Source organism: Aulostomus chinensis, chromosome 4, assembly GCF_037954235.1.
Source record: "Aulostomus chinensis isolate RoL2024-O1b breed Wild chromosome 4, RoL_Achi_v1.0, whole genome shotgun sequence".
NCBI classification, from domain to species: Eukaryota; Metazoa; Chordata; class Actinopteri; order Syngnathiformes; family Aulostomidae; genus Aulostomus; species Aulostomus chinensis.
In genome coordinates, this window is record NC_141323.1 from 3,870,735 (window position 1) to 3,890,635 (window position 19,901).

At 41.9% G+C, this 19,901-nt stretch overlaps 1 protein-coding gene across 6 annotated transcripts in view; it reads left to right on the forward strand.

The window, feature by feature from the left end:
- The window catches only part of celsr1a (cadherin EGF LAG seven-pass G-type receptor 1a), an 88,858-nt gene that overhangs the window by 43,141 nt on the left and 25,816 nt on the right, over positions 1 to 19,901 (forward strand). For 4 of the 6 annotated variants that reach the window (XM_086201131.1, XM_086201130.1, XM_086201132.1 and 1 more), the window contains exons 5-8: positions 449 to 564; positions 3,910 to 3,998; positions 10,166 to 10,246; positions 18,853 to 19,010. In XM_086201131.1, the coding sequence (XP_086057257.1) occupies positions 449 to 564; positions 3,910 to 3,998; positions 10,166 to 10,246; positions 18,853 to 19,010 (444 nt within the window). The remainder of the gene's footprint in view (positions 1 to 448; positions 565 to 3,909; positions 3,999 to 10,165; positions 10,247 to 18,852; positions 19,011 to 19,901) is intronic. The other 2 variants (XM_086201135.1, XM_086201136.1) reach the window with 1 other exon arrangement.

A 19,901-nucleotide genomic window follows, 5' to 3' on the forward strand; every position in this document is an offset into this window, starting at 1 on the left:
TCGACCAAGGCGGGGAAACTGTTTCCTGTCCCGTCGGCTTCACACATCCTGTCTTTTCTTTCCAACTGACTTTTCCTCAAGAGCTCCTCAGGCCTTTCATCAGAGAGTTATCAGCACACTCTTCCACCACTTAATCCTGCTTTGTTAGAGTTGGACTGGTGGTGAGAAATGTGACAGGAAACTTGCACGATGGAGAGGAAAAAAATGTTAGAATTTACTCAGACGCCTCTTAGACTAATGTGAATGTCCCTGTTTTTATTAAATCTCGCTGTAGACTCCCGAAGTAGATAAGTTAATACTGTCTTTTTGCGAAATGACAGTAATTGAGTCAAACACAAACTGGTCCGGTTTAGGCCGGCAGCTGTCCTGAGTGTCAGAATAATAGTCACGTGCCCTTCAACTCTTCGTACAATAAAAAACACAAAATCATCTTTAAATTTGTTTGCAGGTTTGCTACAAGAGAAAGGAACGCTCTGCTTCTGTACAACGGAAGGTTCAACGAGAAACATGATTTCATCGCTCTGGAAATCATTGACGAGCAGATTCAACTCACCTTCTCTGGAGGTTAGACTTCATGCCCTGTGTGTGTGTGTGTGTGTGTGTGTGTGTGTGTGTGTGTGTGTGTGTGTGTGCGGGCGCGCTTGCATGCGTGCGTGTGTGCACGCACACACAGCTCCACCTGTAAAACCGTACTGTTACTAAAGTGACTTTCACAAAGAGGCCGCAAAATAATCCTATCAGTATTTCTTTTTTCGTTAAGCGTGCACTGTGTGTGCGTGCGTGCGTGTATGCGTGTGTGCCTGTGTGTTAATGCGGGCATGTACCCAAATACACTGCAGTTCACACAAGTATGTGAAGGTAAGAAGCCTGGGTGTGTTTTTCTGTTTTGAAAGCAACTGCTTCCTCAGACAGCTGTAAGTTGATTAATTATGGTGCAGGTACATAACTGGCCAGGAACTTTGACTTATCTCACACACACACACACACACACACACACACACACACACACAGATGCACACAGCTGACCAACACTCATTTATTGAGCCCCCAAAAAACAATTTAAAGTTTTAAGATATGCACACACACTCATGTGAGTTATCCAGGCTGAGGTTCCTGTTTTGATGAACTTTGAAGAGACAGAGAAATATTTTATTTTTGTAGATGTGCTGGGTTTTAAACTGCTTAGCACAAAGGCTGCTCTTAAAAATGGGGGGTGGGGTGGGGGGTAGTAATTAGACTATCAAATCAGGAGTATCCCAACCTGGTCTTTCTCTCTGAAATTATACCATTTATCATATTTTATCTTATGTCATCTCAAAGGACTTAGTTCTAACTCAGATAAGTACACACACACACACACACTAATACACTTCATGTGTGCTCAAAAACACACCCACCATCATTATAACTGGGAACTGCTGGACCGTAGATCAAACACATATTTGGACTGGTGTGGAGCTACTTTTGTATCTCTCTTGTGTAATCAAACAGAACAGGTTTGCATTGAGAAAAACTGATTTGACAGCAAAATGATTGACACTGCAATTGAAAAGATTGCATGTATAATTAGTTACATATGCATAAACATAACCCTGGTGCAGTGGTCAGCACTGTCGCCTCACAGCGAGAAGGTTCCAAGCTCAAGTCCTGGCTCAGGCACAGGATCTTTCTGTGTGAGTCTCCATGTTCTCCCTGTTCCTGCTGGGTTCTCTCTGGTACTCCAGCTTCCTCCCACAGTCCAAAGACATCAAGAGGGGACCAGGTTAATCCAGACTCTAAACTGACCGTAGGCGTGGCTGGGAGAGCCAATGGTTGTCTGTCTCTATGTGTTGGCCCTGCCATGGACTGGTGACCTGTCCAGGGTGAACCCCGCCCTCACCGGAAGGCTGCTGGGATAGGCTCCACCCCCCGTGACCCTTTACAGGATAAGCAGAAGAAAATGGATGGATTGATGGAAAAATAACCCAAAAACTTTGCAAATCTAAAAGCTTTGTTTGCAAATCTCAAAGCTTTGTTTGGAAATCTAAAAGCTTTGTTTGGAAATCTAAATTCATTTTTGGAAATCAAGAAATCCCTCTCGCTGTTGAATTGCATCTTGTGGCTTTGGACTTAGGCTGAAAGATGTAATACACATTCTAACTCGCTTGTCTCAAACCAGGATATCGCGCCGACAGAGACACGTCAAGGTGTGAGTCACACTTGACACGCATGCTAAACTTTCAGATTCACAGACGAAGTTTTGTTTTCATTGGTAAACATGTTGTCACAAATCCATTCCACTTGCATTAGAAAGCTTTTTGACTGTCAGAGCAGTCATCAATAGTTCTTTATTTAAGATTCTTTTTCAAACCTTTGCTTTGGGAAATAGTAAAAGAGATTAAGAAGTAACTCTATACACTGTGACTATTCTCCGAGTCAGTCTACTTTCCCATGGTACTGTACGGGGAGGAATCCAGTTCAATATGATTAGGTGGGGTGAAGCCTGTTTGGGAGTCAAGCCAAGTCCATGTGCCCTACTTCAAATCTGAAATATGGCTGAATGTTGAGTATGTGAATCATCAGATTAAACACTCAAGATTATGACTCACAGTTAATGAGAGTGAAAAAAGGCTTTGATATGTCAGTCTTGTTTCTCTTTGCCTACTTGTCTGTTTTTTCTGGTACGGACTGTAAATACGCTGCCAAATTAAGACACACAATCTCTCCTATGCACATTCTTCAACCTCATTTCTCACGTGCACTGTCAAAAACGCACACACACACACACACATCACTTATTAACCGACACAAAGTAACACAACACGTCCTGTCAGTGGTGCTGTTTACTGATTTGCAGAGTGGTGGATTCGGGCTCAGCCTGCTCCTGCCTTTGACAAACAGAGCAAGCTGTCGGTAAAGCTGGTGCCATTATGCTCCGCAGTTGTCTCAGTGAGAGACGCCGACTAAGATTAGCTCTCCCAAAGCATGAATTATGGTCATGATGCTGAGATAGCGCACAGAATTGAGCTTCAATGGCCTGCGGTGGCTAAAGCTAAAGAAAGAGCATGTTAGCTAAAAGTAGTTCTGAATTTCGCTGAATCTATCCATCCATCCATTGTCTTCCGCTTTTTCCTATTAAGGGTCGTGGGGGGGCTGGAGCCTATCCCAGCTGCTACGGATGAGAGGCGGGGTTCAGTCCATCGCAGGGCGAACACAGAGAGACAAACAACCATTCACACTCACATTCATACCTACAGTCGATTTAGAGTATCATTCTGCCTTGTCCCCATTTGCATGTCTTTGGATGGTGGGAGGAAGTCGTAGTACCGGAGAGAACCCATGCAGGCACAGGGTGAAAATGCAAACTCCACACAGAAAGAACCTTCTTGCTGTGAGGCGACAGCGCTAACCACTGCACCGCCGAGCTGCTTTAGCTGAATCTAAAAAACCAAAATCCCATAAGTTGTAACTTTTTTTCACCTCATATTAAGTGGCAACCGTTGCCTTATTAATGCGGGCAAAGATTGTTTTGAAGAAACTTGTATTTGATGACGTTTGAGACGGCTGATACACCAACCACAACCACGGTCAGCCATCCAGTGGCAGTGATACAGAAGGGTATCGTTATACAACAAGTTTATTTCCCAAAAAGTTTCTTTAAGCATGTCCCAGGTAAATATATCAAATATTTCACCCCCCCCCCCCAAAAAAAAACAACAACAAAAAAACAACAACTGCAGGTAAACATGGAGAATCCAGAACACATTTGAAGTGGCAGCTGTTCAGACAAAAATCACATTATCTGGTTTTGGATGAGTATTGAATTAACATTTGCAGTAGCAAACAGCATAATTGCGTGATCATTTTCTATACTTCTCTCTCTGACTCTGCTCTTCTTCTCCCCCTCTTACCTAACCTCCCTTCATCCAGGCGAGACAAAGACCACAGTGTCACCCTACATCCCCGGTGGGGTCAGCGATGGCCATTGGCATTCAGTACAGCTCCACTATTACAACAAGGTAAGGAGCTGATAATGAACCAACGAGCTGCTGCTGCTGCTCTCCCTGACTATTAAGGGTCATACATGGCCGGTGTTGAGCTTTCAGACTTTGAAGTATAGGAAATATGTTTATTTTAGTTTTCCAAGGTACTTAATCGTGACTTTTAATTAATTCAGAGGATAATCTCCAAAGTGCAGGCCCTGCTAGTGCTGTTCACTCTGACACTCATCACTGAATTCACCAGCCAGGGGTCAGGCCTCCACTTCAGGGCTCAAATGTTTATTAGATAGATTCCTGGCTGTCTCTGAGTTCAAGAGTTTAACATTTCCCTGCCCTTTCTCTGTCTTTTTATGGGCCGAAAGTTATTTTCACACTGGTAATGAATCTGACATTAATCACGGTACTCATTCAAGACGTTCCCACGATGGTCTTCTTCCCTCTTTACTCGGTCCAATCACAGAAAAGTGACAGCAATTATTTCAAAAGCTAGCTCATGTATCCACTTCAGTTGTAATATTATATTAGTGCAGCTTATGCTGCAGTCAATTGCTGGTGTTTTTTTTTTTTCCCCAACAAACTTCCAGAGCCTGCGGGTGTTGTTACAATATTAAACCAGACAGGAAATATGATGAGGTCTGAGCATGTACATGCTGTAGCTTGGAAGCGAGGTGTTCGCTATGTAATTAAAATAGCATTTTTGTAAGCTAGACATGAAGTGTATTGACTGGATGATTTAGGAATTGCACAAAATGGAAGTAGCAATATTTGTTGTGACATTTTTATGAATTTTCATCATGGCTTTGTTAATAGGGGATTTAACTTACCTGCACAGAATGTGCAAGTTTTATCTCCAAGATTTTCAAAGCTAAAATGCTGACTGGTATTCTGTGCTATGCTGTCACTACTGTTGTTTCCTCTCTCCTAGCTTAGCTTTTCCACCATGTAGCTGAAGCCTAATGCTATAGCATCACTTTGAGGCACCAAAGTCATCCAGCATTGTATTTCAGCAGCACCTGTGTTTCGTAGCGTGTTTGAGAGAGTACCCTGCTTGTCACCTAAATACCAGCCTTCTCCAGTTTCACAGGTTGTTCATCTCTTGCTTCTGTCTACCACCTTTAGAGCACAGATAATACGCGATAGCCTTGTCAGGGAAGCATTCATCAGATGTGATGAATCATGCTAACACACTGCTCCTGTGTTAGCTAGCTGCCGGGTCACATTTGTACCTATTGTTTGGGGTGTGTTAAGGGTGCATGTCCCCTTCCTCTGCTGCTCTTGAAAGGCTTCTAGAGTCACCTGGACACCACAAATTATATTTGAAAGCCAGTAAAGATATTGTTTTGTTTGCCTATGAGTATTTGGAAGTATTTGTACAATGCGGACAAGGAAACAAAATAAATTTCCATGTCCTAAAACGATTGTCTGCTCTTGTTCTGCTAGGTTTGTAAGTAGACCTACATCAGTTATTTTAAGTGTATTCTTGAGTAATTTGCATTTTGGGTGGGTCTGTTCTACCAATGTCAATCTTAATATGAACCAGTGATTTGCAGAGCTGGTGACACATTCCATTAAATTAGCCAGAGGCCAACTAGCATTGACGCAGGGTCAGCTTTTCTTCATGTGTTGAATGATTAGAAGAAATTTAGTTGACTGGCAGTAATTTAATCCTGCATCAGTTGCTGGGGGGATTAGTTGAAATGTATATGGAAGAAAGCAGTAACGTTCTCACAAAAGATGAGATATGTTGACTAGCAAATGTACGGAGGTGAACGAAAGCACACGTATGTTACTGGCAAGGGTGGAAGAGAAATTTGCACATGCATTTGTCTTGAAACTACACAGCCCAGAGAGAGAAGATAAGAGCACAATGCTCAAGCCGTGATGTAATTTAGATTCATGTTACACAAAGACACACACACATACATAAATAACACTCTAACTCTGTTCACGTTATCTTTGTTGGAGCTTTTAATGGTTTTGGCTGACATGGAGGGAGAGATTTTGGTCAAGCAGGATTCTGTTGATTTATATATTGGAAAGATTAAAGGCATTCTTATGTTACGTCATCTTTAAATGTATCTTTTCACCAATTTTTTTCATTAGAGATTTGTTGATACTTCACCCAAAGTAGCCTCTAGTTGTAAGTATTGCATAGCTAACTGTACTAGCCTAAACACTAGTGTTAACTAACTAGTACATTCTCCGTTGAAGAGTAAAACAAAATTGTAAATATGGACGAGATAGCTGACCTGATGAAATTCAGTTTAGTTATTATCTAAATTTAGATTTTCAATGACATTTTACAAAAAATCTAAACTTATTCTGTAACGGCACTGCATGTATAACGTTAGCTTAAATGGCTAAATCATGCTTCTCCATTAGCAAATGTTCTATTTTATCCTCATAATAATAATATCCCAGCATGGATACTACTTATATTTATTGGTGTTTTTTCCATGTTAGCATGTTAAGTTTATTTAAGCTATCTTAGATGTGAGAGGTATAGCACATCATGCTATAGTTTCTGTTCAGGATTGATTAGTTGGTAATACATAGCTCTGATGAACATTAAATTGTTTATTTTAAAGCCAGGAAGTTTTAATGGTGAAGTGCATTTGTTAGCTGATAGTAGCAACACATTTAAGAAGCAATTACACACAAATTTAGATGAACAAAAAGTTGGTGCAACCCTGTCAAATGTTGTTGTTCCGTGCTTGTGTGTAACGGTTCTAACGGCAAGTTCACACAATGCACACACGCACTGAGGCTGATTTACTGGGTCAGAAGATGGGACGGTTGAGATTCTGCAGGGTGTACGGGTGCCCCCTTTAAAGGCCACTCCTGCTCTCTTTAGAAGGAACAGGGTGCCTCGACTATAAAACAGAGGCCAAAGGTTGGGGGTAGCGTTGGCATGGCAACAGACATGGACTGGCCATTGTTGCAATGATCTGAGTCGGTTGGAAAGCTGTGAATGCGTGTGTTTGCATCCGTGGGGGGCAGATAAATAGAGAGCCTGCGTGTGTGTGTGTGTGTGTGTGTGTGTGTGTGTTACTATTAGTGATGCACAATAGAAGTGGCAGGTTAGACATTTTTCAAATTCCATGTGGCAAAGTCTCAAGGACTAAACAGGAAACGCAAACACAGAGAGAAGAAGATGAATATTCTTGGATTGGTGGGAGGTTTGGATGCTTGGTCAGAACAGGAAATGATGTGTCTTGATGCAGGAAATGATGTTTCAATCTGGACACCGGGAAGGATGTGAGTTGTATTGTAATTATATCTGCCAGGAAACCTGAGGGGATAAATAGAGGTTGAAGAAAAGAGGAGAGTACAGTTTATCTTACTTCTTCTGATCAGAATCACAACTGTAATCTTTTCATCAGCGGTCAGTGTCAGAATTGATCTTTATACTTTAAAGGTGAGGTTTGTCTTGGAAGAAACACGAAATTACATGCAAGTTCATTCTTGACTTTGAAACGAGCCCCACGTTATCTTCTCCTGAAACTCCCTCCACTAATAAGCAGATCTCAAAATAAGCTTTTAATTTGGCTTCATATTTAACGTTAAGCTCCTGTAATCCTGACGTGCAAACAGTGACTACAAAGTTGCCCCAATCTTTCAAACTGTGCGTGACACTCATGTCTCCCTGCTTAAAAGAGTCATCGTCACTGAACAAGATCTCATCAGCTGCTCCATTTTACCATCACTCCAAGTGGTGACAGGAAATGTAACCAACAGCTGGCTGAACTCCTTGAACTTCGCCAATTAATAATTAAAAAAAAAAAAAAAAAAAGATAATGTGACCGAAACATCGGTCAACTGTACACCGCAGAGGTGACGGAACTCTTGTGACCTTCCAAGTTCAGCGAAGCGAAGCGGAGCGTGACGTGCGCGCGTGTTTGCGGTGTTTTTGTAGTGTCACTTTATTCCGCACCCAGACGTGATGTTAGACGTGTTAATAATGCTGCGCTGGCTAATGCAAGGGTGCAATATTTACAGCAAGACAGCATTCCCAGCCAGACAGGCTGAGCTCTCTCTTAGCACCCACCAGAGCACCAAAGCGTTCCTGGCTCGCTCTCACGCTGGTGCTGTTTACTGGCGGGTCTGTAATCATCCAAGCAAATGTGCAAATTATGTCACACCATAGCTCAAATTACCTAAACTACACTGTGTGTGTGTGTGTGTGTAGTTTTCTCTTCTATATCTTTTGGCTTAAAAAGCCTAATTTAAATCACTCGCTGACATTGATGTCACGGGGAATCACTTCGTTAAAAAAATATGATTTACTTCAGGTTAATGCCTTAACATTTTGGAAGTGTTCTTGCCAAATGAAATAGATTTTGAGAGACATTTGGTTCCGACCTGTCCAGGGTGAACCCCACCTCTCGCCCGTAGCTGCTGGGATAGGCTCCACCCCCCCCCCCCCCCGCGACCCTTAACAGGAATAAGAGAAAGAAAATGGATGGATGGATGGAGACATTTGGTTCCTTAATGATATCATGTTTTGCTGTATTTTGACTGTAGGTTCAGCTAGCACACGGCAATGTTACGTGCCACATGCATTAAATTCTGCAATGACTTGGTTACCTCGTTCATGAAGTCACATTGTCACTGTCACTCTAATTTATAGCTAAATACCTGCAAAGTTATTCACACTACTGCAGTCTTTAATACAATTTGCATTTAGTGCATATTAGCAAACTTATAAGTCTAAAAACTTATAAGGGATGGAATTTTTTTATTGTGAAATCCGGTCAAAACCCAAATAATCATAAAACTCATAAACATTAAATGTGTATATTTCAAATGCATTTCAATAAATGTACTTTTTGCATTTTTTTTTCCTCTCGATGGCCTCGATCCGTACAGTACCATAAACAAGCGCTGCCCGCCATCTTGTTTTTAATATCAAGCTTTTAATTCAAGATGTATTGTTTTTCCGGGCGGCACGGTGGCGCAGTGGTCAGCACTGTCGCCTCATGGCGACACTGGGATAGGCTCCACCCCCCCCACGACCCTTAACAGGATAAGCAGTAGAAAATGGATGGATGGATTATTTTTCCACGATTCAGTTAAACGTACGTTCATGCTCAACACAGAGGGCATAGCGGATCCTTACACACCCTGCAGAGAGCAAGTTCGGTGTGTAAAGTTGCTGTCTGTCTCCTTGTGTTGCCGTTTTAGAGCCAACAGTTGAATCAGTGTGTGGCTTCCTGAGTAGCGATAACAAGTGGCAGAGGAGCTCTTGTATGAATTATGCAGTGTTTGAGTGTGTTACGGTCACAGGCTTTGTTAGATGCGTGTTCGGGACATTAGGAGTGCTCATTTTATCTGCCAGAGTGTTTTAATTGTTTTTTTTTTGTTTTTGTTTTTTAAAAAGGGTTTTTGGGGTTGAAGCCCACTTTTTTGCATTCTTCCCTGCAGGGCACGTTTTTAGAGGAAGACGCCATGTTCTTCTTGACGCAAGTTTCCGCGGAACTTTTAACACTTAAGGTTATCATCGCACATAAACGCACACAAGATAATATTTGTTGTGAGTCCTCTGTAGGTTTGGGTCGTAACCGTAACAATTAATACAAAATAAATACATTTGCAGTTACCTGTCATCAGCCTGTCACAATGCAGTTGATTCTACTGCATGAAAACACACTCCTGATGTTTCTTTGACACTCTTCTGTTACCACCTTTGTTGATGTATGGAAGATGGAGTCTGAACCTGAACGTGTTTGACCCAAACACACACTTCCTGTGTTTTTCCTGCTGTAAATTTGATCTATTACTCACATAGTAAAGTACTTGTACTGTGTGATATACATCAGAATGAGACACCCTGGTCCAGAGCTGCATGAGTTGTCGCCTATTGTGTGAGGTGATGTTTCTGAAGAGGCCGCAGAGGAATAGTCGCACTTTGACGTTGTTAGTGTTGGCAGATTGGTGGGTAGTGATTCAGCCAGTGTTGAAGACACAAGTGTCATGTATGTATACATGAAGTTTTGATTGCTGTTCTGAGGGTACTGTATTAAGTATAAAGTATAAGTTTGGTATGTTTAATTAGGACATTTTGTTCTGTGTTTACAAATGAGATGACGACATGCACAAACTTGAAGAACACACACACACACATGCCTTGCTTGTGGGCTGCAGGTCTAATACGGTATCTCTCTCTCACGGTGTCTCTCTCCCAGGACGGGGGGAGTCTGATGGACTCCAGTGGGGCTCTGCGGCTCCCGCTCTATACTGCCTGGCTGGAGCTCAATCAGAAGGAGGTAACCTCTGACCTCTAGCCTAGTCCACAGTGGTGGTGCTTTGTTTTCCCGGTGTCTCACTTAGTCCCTGCTCTGCTTCTACAACAGTCTACAGGACTAATCGTGTACAGCTCATGCTTAGCTCACATTCTCAGAGGTGGAATGGCTGCTGTGGCTCTGGTTCGGACTAGAAGACTTTACTAGTGGTGGTTTGGAACGTGTGTGTAGACTTGATACATGACGACGCCTTGCTTTCTTCTGTCGCCCCCGTTTATGACTTGGTGACGTCTGGATGTGATGCACAGATGGATAAACCTGGCGCTTACTTTCCCATTCTGTTTCAAAACCATGTTGCATGTTACAGTAGTAGCACGTCATTCAGCAGAAATGATATGCGATCATCCCTTTCTGCTCAGCTGTCAACTCTCCAAGGTTTGCTGAGGTGAGGTAAACATGTCTGAGCTTTGGCAGGCAGACAGGTAGGTAGACTCCCAGTGAGATGTTTGTATTTCCCTTGGCATCAGGGCGAAGCCCACATTTGCCTGGGAGGATTAACGATGCTCAGAAAATATCTTCTCTTGTAATGAGCAACGACAGCATCCGTCTCTTGGCTCAAGGTTTGTTGTAGACAGTAATTTAGTTTGATAGGATTTCGTACTAAAAAGTGTTCTTAATCTTGTCTTGTTGCACAGATCCACACATGTCTTTAATTGTTGGTATTAATCTGGGTATTACGGACATAATTGTGAGATAATCATTACTAATGTAGCAAATGTCTACACCCAGATTTATCTGCTACACTTTTGGCACAAATTTGTACAAATGTCATGTTTTCAAGGGTGCGGCGTTAACTGACAGCTTCATCTGTTTTAGAATACAATGATGCATGAACCATCCAAATGTTGAAGGGAAAACAACAACAACATTATCACTAACAAGTTAATAAATTGAACATTTAGTTTTATAGGCGTGCTAACTGCATGTATCCATCGAGCTTTCCGTAGCTAATGTAGCATTTCTCTTTTTTATCCCTTTATTTAACAGGGATGATAAAAAAAAATCTTAAATGCAATGTTTGAGCAAAAGACAAAAATGAAATGTAAGTCTTTTTCAAAAGGTAAGACAGTAATAATAAAACATGCAAATGCCGAATGTCTCAAGGCTAAGTAGCTTAATCCAAATCACTTTGTGCTAGTTGCTAGCCTCCTTAATAATTGTAATCCTTTTATTTGCTAGTATGTGATGCTTTATTTTAATCTTGCTAACTGCACCTCGCTCTTAACCAGCAATTTACATGTGTTCCAGTTTGATGAAAGCTAAGCTAGTTAACATGAGATAACGTATAGGTCAGGATAGCTTAGCGTCTGAGGCCAAAATGTCGGCTGGATGACGAGTCACGTTAAGTTTGATGGCGGTGAATGTTATGAGGGCTAGAAACTGTGAGTGAAAAACAGAAGTTTTATACTGTAACGAAGAAAATATCCACAGCATTAGAAGTTTTAGATGCAGTTTTTGTGGTCGGCGTGCTAGCTCGGATGTGTTAGTTGCCAGTCAGTAGGAAGCTGATACTGCATCATTGAAAGAAGCCGAATCTGATACACCTGTCACTTCAGACCACCTTTATACACGACTGCCTTTCTTGCTACATCCCTCCCTGACTTGTTTGTCTATTTCTCTTCACCTTCTCGCATTCCTTTACACGATTAATCGTCACCTAGCATGAACACCTATTAATATTAAGAAAGGCTTTGAGTGGAATTTGGGATTCAGAAACAGACTTATAGGTTTATAACCACTCTAAAACTACTTGCAGTAATTTGTTTCTCTTCTGTCATACCACTGATATTCATCTCTTATGTCTGTCTTTATTATGTCTCTGCTTTTACTGCACAGCATTAACAGCAGTTCTGATGATCCTTCATTGCTTTATATTATGCTTCCAAGAAGCTATGAAGACACTGTTTAGATGCAGACAGCAGACTGCTCTGTCTCTGGAATAACTTGGTCATGTAGTTAATATTGTTATACTTTGAGAGTGCAACAGTAGGTTGATTACCTGTTCTTTTCCCACATACATCAAAGAATATTGGAAGGATGCTTGTATTTGTAGTATTTTTAAAGTACAAACTCCGAGCGAGCTAGCTAATAGTGACCTACAAAAACAAAAATGGCAAGTTTTTTTGAAGACTTTGATTGGTTTATCTCACTGAATAGTTGTAGATATACAATTAATATAACAATAAGTTTAGCATTTTATGATGACAGGCTGAGTCAGACATTTTATGCACTGAATACACCAAACTAGCTACATAAGATAAATCAAACTGCACTTGGGTCTATGAGATCGTTAGCACACAAAGTAGAAATATGTATTTATATACTTTTTTTATGTACGGACCAAACCCCCCCCCCCCCCCCCCCAAAAAAAAAACCCTGGTTATTTATGAGCCTCAAAAGTTCTCTTACATAAATAGTGATGTTGAGCTTTGAACAAAGCTAGCTACACATCCTGGCCTCATGCTAAGCTACAGTTAGCAAAAATAGAAACGGTTTCAAGAAGTTGTTAAAAAGCTTCAGTCGCACGTTTATCCCATTCTGTCAGTCACTAGGCAGGCAGCCATGTTTGCAGAGTTGTTGAAGGAATTTTCTGTTCTGTTCCAAAAAGGATACGGTTACCTTTACCTCAGTTTTTGTGTCGTGCGCACATTTGTTTTGCTGCTTTGAAAGCTACAAGCCAACAAAAGCTGCTGTCCGTCTGTTACGCTGATGGATAGAAGTGCGAGGAGCCGACGAAGACGGCCGTAACATATAGGCTTGAACATGGGACATTGTAGCCTTTTGTTAAGCCTCTGGGAACTGTGTATGTGTGTGTGTGTGTGTGTGTGTGTGTGTGTGTGTGTGTGTGTGTGTGTGTGTGTGTGTGTGTGTGTGTGAATAATTCACACTACTAGGTTTACATAGCCACAGGGCAGGTGAGGTAATGTGGACATGATAGAGTCTGTTGCTGCCACAGGGAAGGTGGGACACATTAGCTTCTGCATGACGGAGCCAAATATCTAAGTATTGTGTGTTGATGGATGTGGAGTCTTGCTTTTGGTTCTATGCCCTTATTCCTTTTGGCTCCAATTTTTTTTTCCTCTAGAATTCAGTTTTGTCAATAATTTATGACACAAGGTTTGGTTTGTTTTATCTCAGGGGCACACGCACATGCCTTAAAACATCAGGAGAGATTATTTTCAACTTTCCATCATGTGTGATTTTTATGCAGGAGTGCAAGAAACAATGGTATTTCCTCCTCCGACCCCAAATGAAATGAAAGACTGTGCTCGCTTCTTCCTTTATTATCAAAATGAACTGAGTGGCCGTCTGCAACGCCGTTCGCTGGCTTCCTGCCTCGCACACATGCGCATGCTTGCTCATTCAACACACACGCTTAAACATCCTTCCCGGTCACTTGTACACACACTCATACAAACACATAATCACAGCCAAGTATTCCCTCCATCCCTACACACACACACATATTTCCTGGTCATTAGCTGCTCATTTTGACAGTGTTCAAGGTGTCGGACTGTAACTCAACCCGGCTCTGTATCTCGGCCGCAGGGCTGCTGGAGTTATCATGTCGACTTTGACAGGCAGCTAGATGGTAATACAGGTGTGTGTGTGTGTGTGTGTGTGTGTGTGTGTGTGTGTGTGTGTGTGTCTGTGTGTGTGTGTGTGTGTGTATGTTCAGTTCTATTCCATGGGGCGCTATGCTAAACTCTTCTTGTACACGCTCATTCAGTCCTCTCATGTCCTCTGCCCTCCTTGTCTTTGTGGCGAGCTGTGGGGATCAAGTGCGTTGCCATGGCTGCAGCAAGCCTGTCACCCCTGGAGACGACACCTTAGAGTAAGGGAATCTTCAACGACCCCGACTGGGGCAGAGGGTAAATAAGAGACTCTCATGGGAGCTCTCAAAGTGAGAGGCAAGTGCGCTTGAAAATGAGCGGTCAAAAAGAAGCCTGAAACTGTATACAATTCTACCGGTCGGTGCGCGCACATACACACACATACACACACACACACACACACACACACACACACCGCCAGCTGAACACCAGTGTTAATTAGGACATTGAGCCCATTGCAGAGAAAAAAAAAATCAAAGTGACCATAATTAAATCTTGTAAGAATTTTATCCTTTTGTTTTGTTCGCAGTTGTGTGTCTTACTTTTTTTTTTAAAATCTTAAGCCATGTTTTCACAATCATAATTAATTGAAAATAAATAAAAATAATTAATTGAATGATTTTTTTGTGTTTTTCCATGTTAATTTAAAAGTAAGACAGAAGATCCCAGCCCAATCCCATTATTTTGGTAGTTTTTTTTTTTTTTAATCCAATGATTTTTGGGGGGGGGGGGGGGGGGGATTAGATGCTTTGTAATGAAAACCAACAGGTTCCTGAGACTTTCATGGGTGCACGCCTCAAGAACTTTGCCCCGCCACAGGCCAGTGTTAGCCGTTAGCTCGCCAAACTCAGCGTCTCAAGTTGTTGACGGTGTTTGGATTTTTCTTTTTTCTTTTCAGTTTTTATAAAATTCATATTGGTTTAACATGTACATTCTATGCCATTTATATATTCTTAATTAAATTCTGTTTTACTAAAAAAGCAAAAGTTTTCTCTCTCTACCGTTAAGCTTTTAAGTCGTGGTTTAGAAACTCAGCCATAAAGATAAATAGGAATTAATCATGCAGAGCTTCTAAAGTGGAGCCCCGCAATAAAACTGAAGGGCTCACAGAGCGCATTCCTCCACCAAGGTCGTGTGATGTCATCAGGTTAGAATCCAGTTCTGTAACTACTGTTCTGCAACCCGTGTTTTAGCATGCTACCAAACTTGATTGAAGACCATCCGTAATTTTTTTTTTCTTGACTTGGTCTGCTTACAGACAGAAACAACAACGCCGGTCATCACATGACCTCCTTGGCGGGGGTCAGTATAAAAATACAAAGCAGCAAACGGGTGTAATTGGTCGCTTTAATCTTTATTTAGCCGTCCTTTTCCCTCTCAGGGACTTCATGTTGTCAGCAGACACACTCGGCGCTACAAATTTGTTCATCTTGGTGTGAATGTGTGTCACGGTTCTCTCGCGTGGGAACCATGGGTGCCTGTTGTGAAGCGACAGCTGCATCCCAGACATACAGCACAGGCATGACACACGGACCCTAAATACACACATACTACATGTATGTTTGTGTCTATGAATCAACACGTAGAACAGCTGCGTCCCCTGAGATTTGGGCTCGAAGATTTGCGTTCCCTCCCTGATGTTTTGCCACCTGCCTCCACGCTGCTTTTTATTATTATCTCGTCCTCTTCGGGCTCGACTGAACTGGAAAGGGATGATAAGATCTCTATCGGTGCGATGACATATTCCTCTGTTAGCGGAGCGCTGCACTTTGTCAGACAAATTACCTTTAGTGGTACCTGACAGTCGTTTCATACTTAACACACTTTCCCTCTTGTTGCTGTTCATCCAAAGGTTTGGAAAGCCTGTTTTTTTTAGCATTGCTTGACTGTTTGCATGATTTACTGAGGGGAAACTAACATCCAACATATTTTTGAGGGTGGAAATTAAATTTCAGGAGGAATTTGTTTCATGTGGACAGAAATCTCAGTAACTATCTGTGTACGGTTGGTGATTCGTATTAAATTTAATTACTCAAACTTGGTTCTGTGTGGACAGAAGATGTAGTTCTTTTTTTGAGCATTTTTTGTTTTGTAGCAGGCGTCATTATTGTTCTCCACAGAGGACATTCAGTTGTATTTCTCATCAGGGTCAATGCATAAATACTCCTTTTTTTAATCACCGTTTTTCTTAATTTTGCTTCAGGATATTTGTGTTGTGTATCATGACTGTGCGTTTGTTGACTCCTGTACTTCATGCGGCTGCACAGATAGACACAGATTCTCTGAAGAGCCGTCCTAGGAAGCACAATCCAAGTTACATAACAAGTGTTTAAATCATGACACTCAAAAGATTTTTTAACTCTGACTTGAATTATGGTGCCCCAGCCAGCAGTGGGAGGCCCCGACAAGAGTTTACTGGTTCATGCATGGGCCAACTGGAAAGACAGAGCTGTGTTATTGCCATGGTGATTGTCGGAGTTGGCGGTGGGTGGGTTAACACAGGTAGGCACCTGTAGGAACATGTACAATACAGGGGTGTGATTGGCTGGCTGCCAGTGACAGGGGTGTGGTTTCCTCCCTGCATGATTGAAGTACATGCTCAACATAGGGGGTGATTATAGGTTTCTCTCTCTCCCTCCCTCTCTCTCTCTCTCTCTCTCTCTCTCTCTCACACACACACACACACACACACACCAGTTTGTAATCGTGATGGTTTCAGATTCTGCATTGTTAACATTTGATGTGTTTCTACTTTGCTTGATAAAATGAGACATGTTATGCTTCAATAACAGAGTTATTGGATTATATTTGATTTTATAACACTTCTTATTTATGGAGCCGTAATTAAAAACTATTCTAAGCGATGCATTTTTACTTTTAGCTCTCCCATGCTACATCCTAAACCATCCAGTATAAAACATTTGTGCTTTTAAACCTGTAAATATTTAATTCAGGCAACAACAACAAAAAAAACCCACGATAAAACAATGTTTCTTTGTTTGTGAATTTATACGATCGAAAACATCTTTGACATGATGCCAAACTTGTTACCTGAGATGCTAAAAGCTTATGAAAGCTAATACCAAACGCATCCTTCAGTGTTAAAGATCTGCCTGAGCTGGTTTGAGTTTTACCAGTGATTCAGGTTTTCTTTGTGTTTTCTGCTGACAGCAGTTACAAAATAAACAATTGGCTTAACATTAGCCGATGTGCTACCAAGCCGGAGAGCCTTCCATTTTACACAGATTAGGAACGATTTTATTGGGGAAAATCTGTCGCACTCCATTTGAAAAGTAGATAATAGTCGCTGGATTTTCAAGCTAGAGTTTAATTGTGTATTTTAGTAGCGCGTCAAACGGCATATTACCTCATCGATTAAAAACCAGCATCTGTTGAACCACAAAAAGAACCGATAAGACTTACAAGAAGATGATTGGGCATCTTGACTCTGATTGGCCAAAAGACTTGAGATGTCTCACCAAAGATGTTTTATTGTGAGAGAAAAAAAAGCACTTTTGGATCTACTTGAATCATGTGATGGACCTGTTTTGAATCAAACCGGCTAATTTTTCCAAAGAACGACAAATTTGCAGGTGTGAAGTTTAGGAAACATGATTCCCATGATGCATTGCTCCCCAACAACACCCTGAACTGCTTGTGCAGGCAGTTGCATGTGTGCACGCATGTGTGTGTGCTTGTGTTGTAAAACAACGAAATAAAAGAACATGAGTAGAAGTGTTGGAGAGAAAACAGAGCGGTGGTGATCAGCCCATATCTCTCTCTCTCTCTCTCTCTCGCTCTCTCTCTCTCTCTCTCTCATTTTGGTGGCAGCAGTGGAAATGAGGCAGGATGGAGGGAGTGGCGGTAATAAACTACAATAAAACCCCCTGTGGGTTGGAAACTATGCACGGACCAGAGCCCACCTGATCCAAAATAGAAGACAGTGCAGCCCTCTGTTGCTGACTTTGTTCTCGTCTGCCAGCCCCTTTTGTCTTTCTCTTGTGGTCTCTCATTTCTAGTCCGTCCACCTCCCTATTTTTGTCCGTCATCCCTCTTTTCTGTTTTTTGCCCTCTTTCTTTTCCTTCTTCCTTTGTCTGCTCCGTCTCGCCCCGCCAGTATCTCATTACTCTAATCCTATTAATGTAGGAGACCAATTCGTGGACACATATTGTCTCTCAAGCCGTGTTGCTTTCCCCTCCGTGTTTCACGCTTGTCTTTCTTTTAATGTGACAATATCATAAAAACAGTATTGACAAACTGTCTGCACTGAACCAGCCGTTTGTGTCAACGCCACGCTGTGTGAGCAGATCTGGGATCTGTTGTTTTTTTGTGGTCAGGAGAGATAGCATAGAGAGGCAGCAAATCGTTTATGGCCGCTGACCTCAAGAAAATGGAAAGTTTGTGTTATTATTTCAAGGGGTTAACCGGTTGGAAGCCATCTCCACACCTCAAAATGAACGTATATCTTCAACATTTTCCCAGTGAAACCCCCCAAAGCCTCCGATGTTAAGCAAACACTCAGATGAACTTCTCTCTCAGGTCAGATATTACCAAAAAACTAAAGCGATTTGGTGGCCTGATTTTCTAAGCATGTCCACAATTTCTCAGATCAACATGAGTCGGCCACAAGCCTGGATGGAGGACTTAGCCTATTTTGTAATCATTAGGTGTGGGCTAGCGCACAATGGGCTTTTTGTCATCTTAAGCTGAGAGAGGCCGGTGTACATGGACTGGAAGTCGGGCAAAGTCAGCTCCACATTGTTTGTGCAGCGCCAAGTTTTTCAGAAAAACGCACTAAAGATGAAATTCTCTCATTTCAGGTGTATAACTCCAATAATTCGCTGCACACGGAGACCATAACTTCACTGTCCATCCTCATTAATGTACTTGGATCCTTACAGTTTTGTTTGTGTTCATTTTTTTGATGAATAATTGAATTTAACCTTTATTTTCAGCCAAACATCGGGCGCCTCGGCATCCCCCACGGACCCTCTGGAGAGAAAGTGGCCGTGGTTGCTGTGGACGACTGTGACATCTCCATGGCGATACGTTTTGGAAAACAGATTGGCAACTACTCCTGCGCCGCCCAGGGCACCCAGACCGGCCAGAAAAAGTAAGGATCACTTTGCCTCCGATCCAACCCAGACGCACTAATATGTTCTTCCCCAGGGGATTCCATGACAACCGATTACTCTCTCATCCAGCTGTCCTCCTCTGCCTTTTGTCTCATAATCCCTCCGTTCATTCTTTTGGCCTCTCTGCTGTCAGACACCTCAACACAGCTTACACCAGCTTATACTGTGCGTTCACCACAGACTAATTAATTTCTAGTTTCATAGCATGTGTTAGGATGTTTTCTTTTATAAGTCTTTTAGGGAGTGAACATGCTGAGACACATTTAGTATGCAGAGGGTGGGGAGAGAGAGGAGTTAATGAGGTAACATTCCTTCAGGAGCTTGTTGCACAGGTCACAGGAGCTAGCAGGCGTTTGCAGATATACATTATACTTGTGTGTAAAGTGATCCTGATGCCTGAACTGTGAAGCAGTGGCAGATACCAAACACTAATTAGAAGCACTGTTTAAATCAATACATACAGAGGGCCCAGTTCACTGTGTCCCAGATGCACGGTACTACAGTACATGTGCATTTTGATGTATTGTATATTTTGTGTGTGTATGTTTTGTGGATGATCAACTAAGAGAAACTGCGTGATTGACTGCAAACTTTGTGGAGGCTGCAGTATTTAAATGAGGGTCCCGCAGCTGAGCAGCCGGGGTTTGGAGAGGAAGTGGGGGAACACTGGAGGAGAGAAGAAGAGAAGAAACTGTGTGGATGTTGTTGTCACTAGACTACAGTGGTTGTGAACGTTCTGGTTCATTTGGTGTTACTATTATTTGGCCAAAACAAGAATTCATTTTCAAAAACGGTTAAGTGCCATTCAAAAAAAAAGAACAAAAAATGGAAATGACATTGAGATGTAAACATGAATTGATAGATTTATG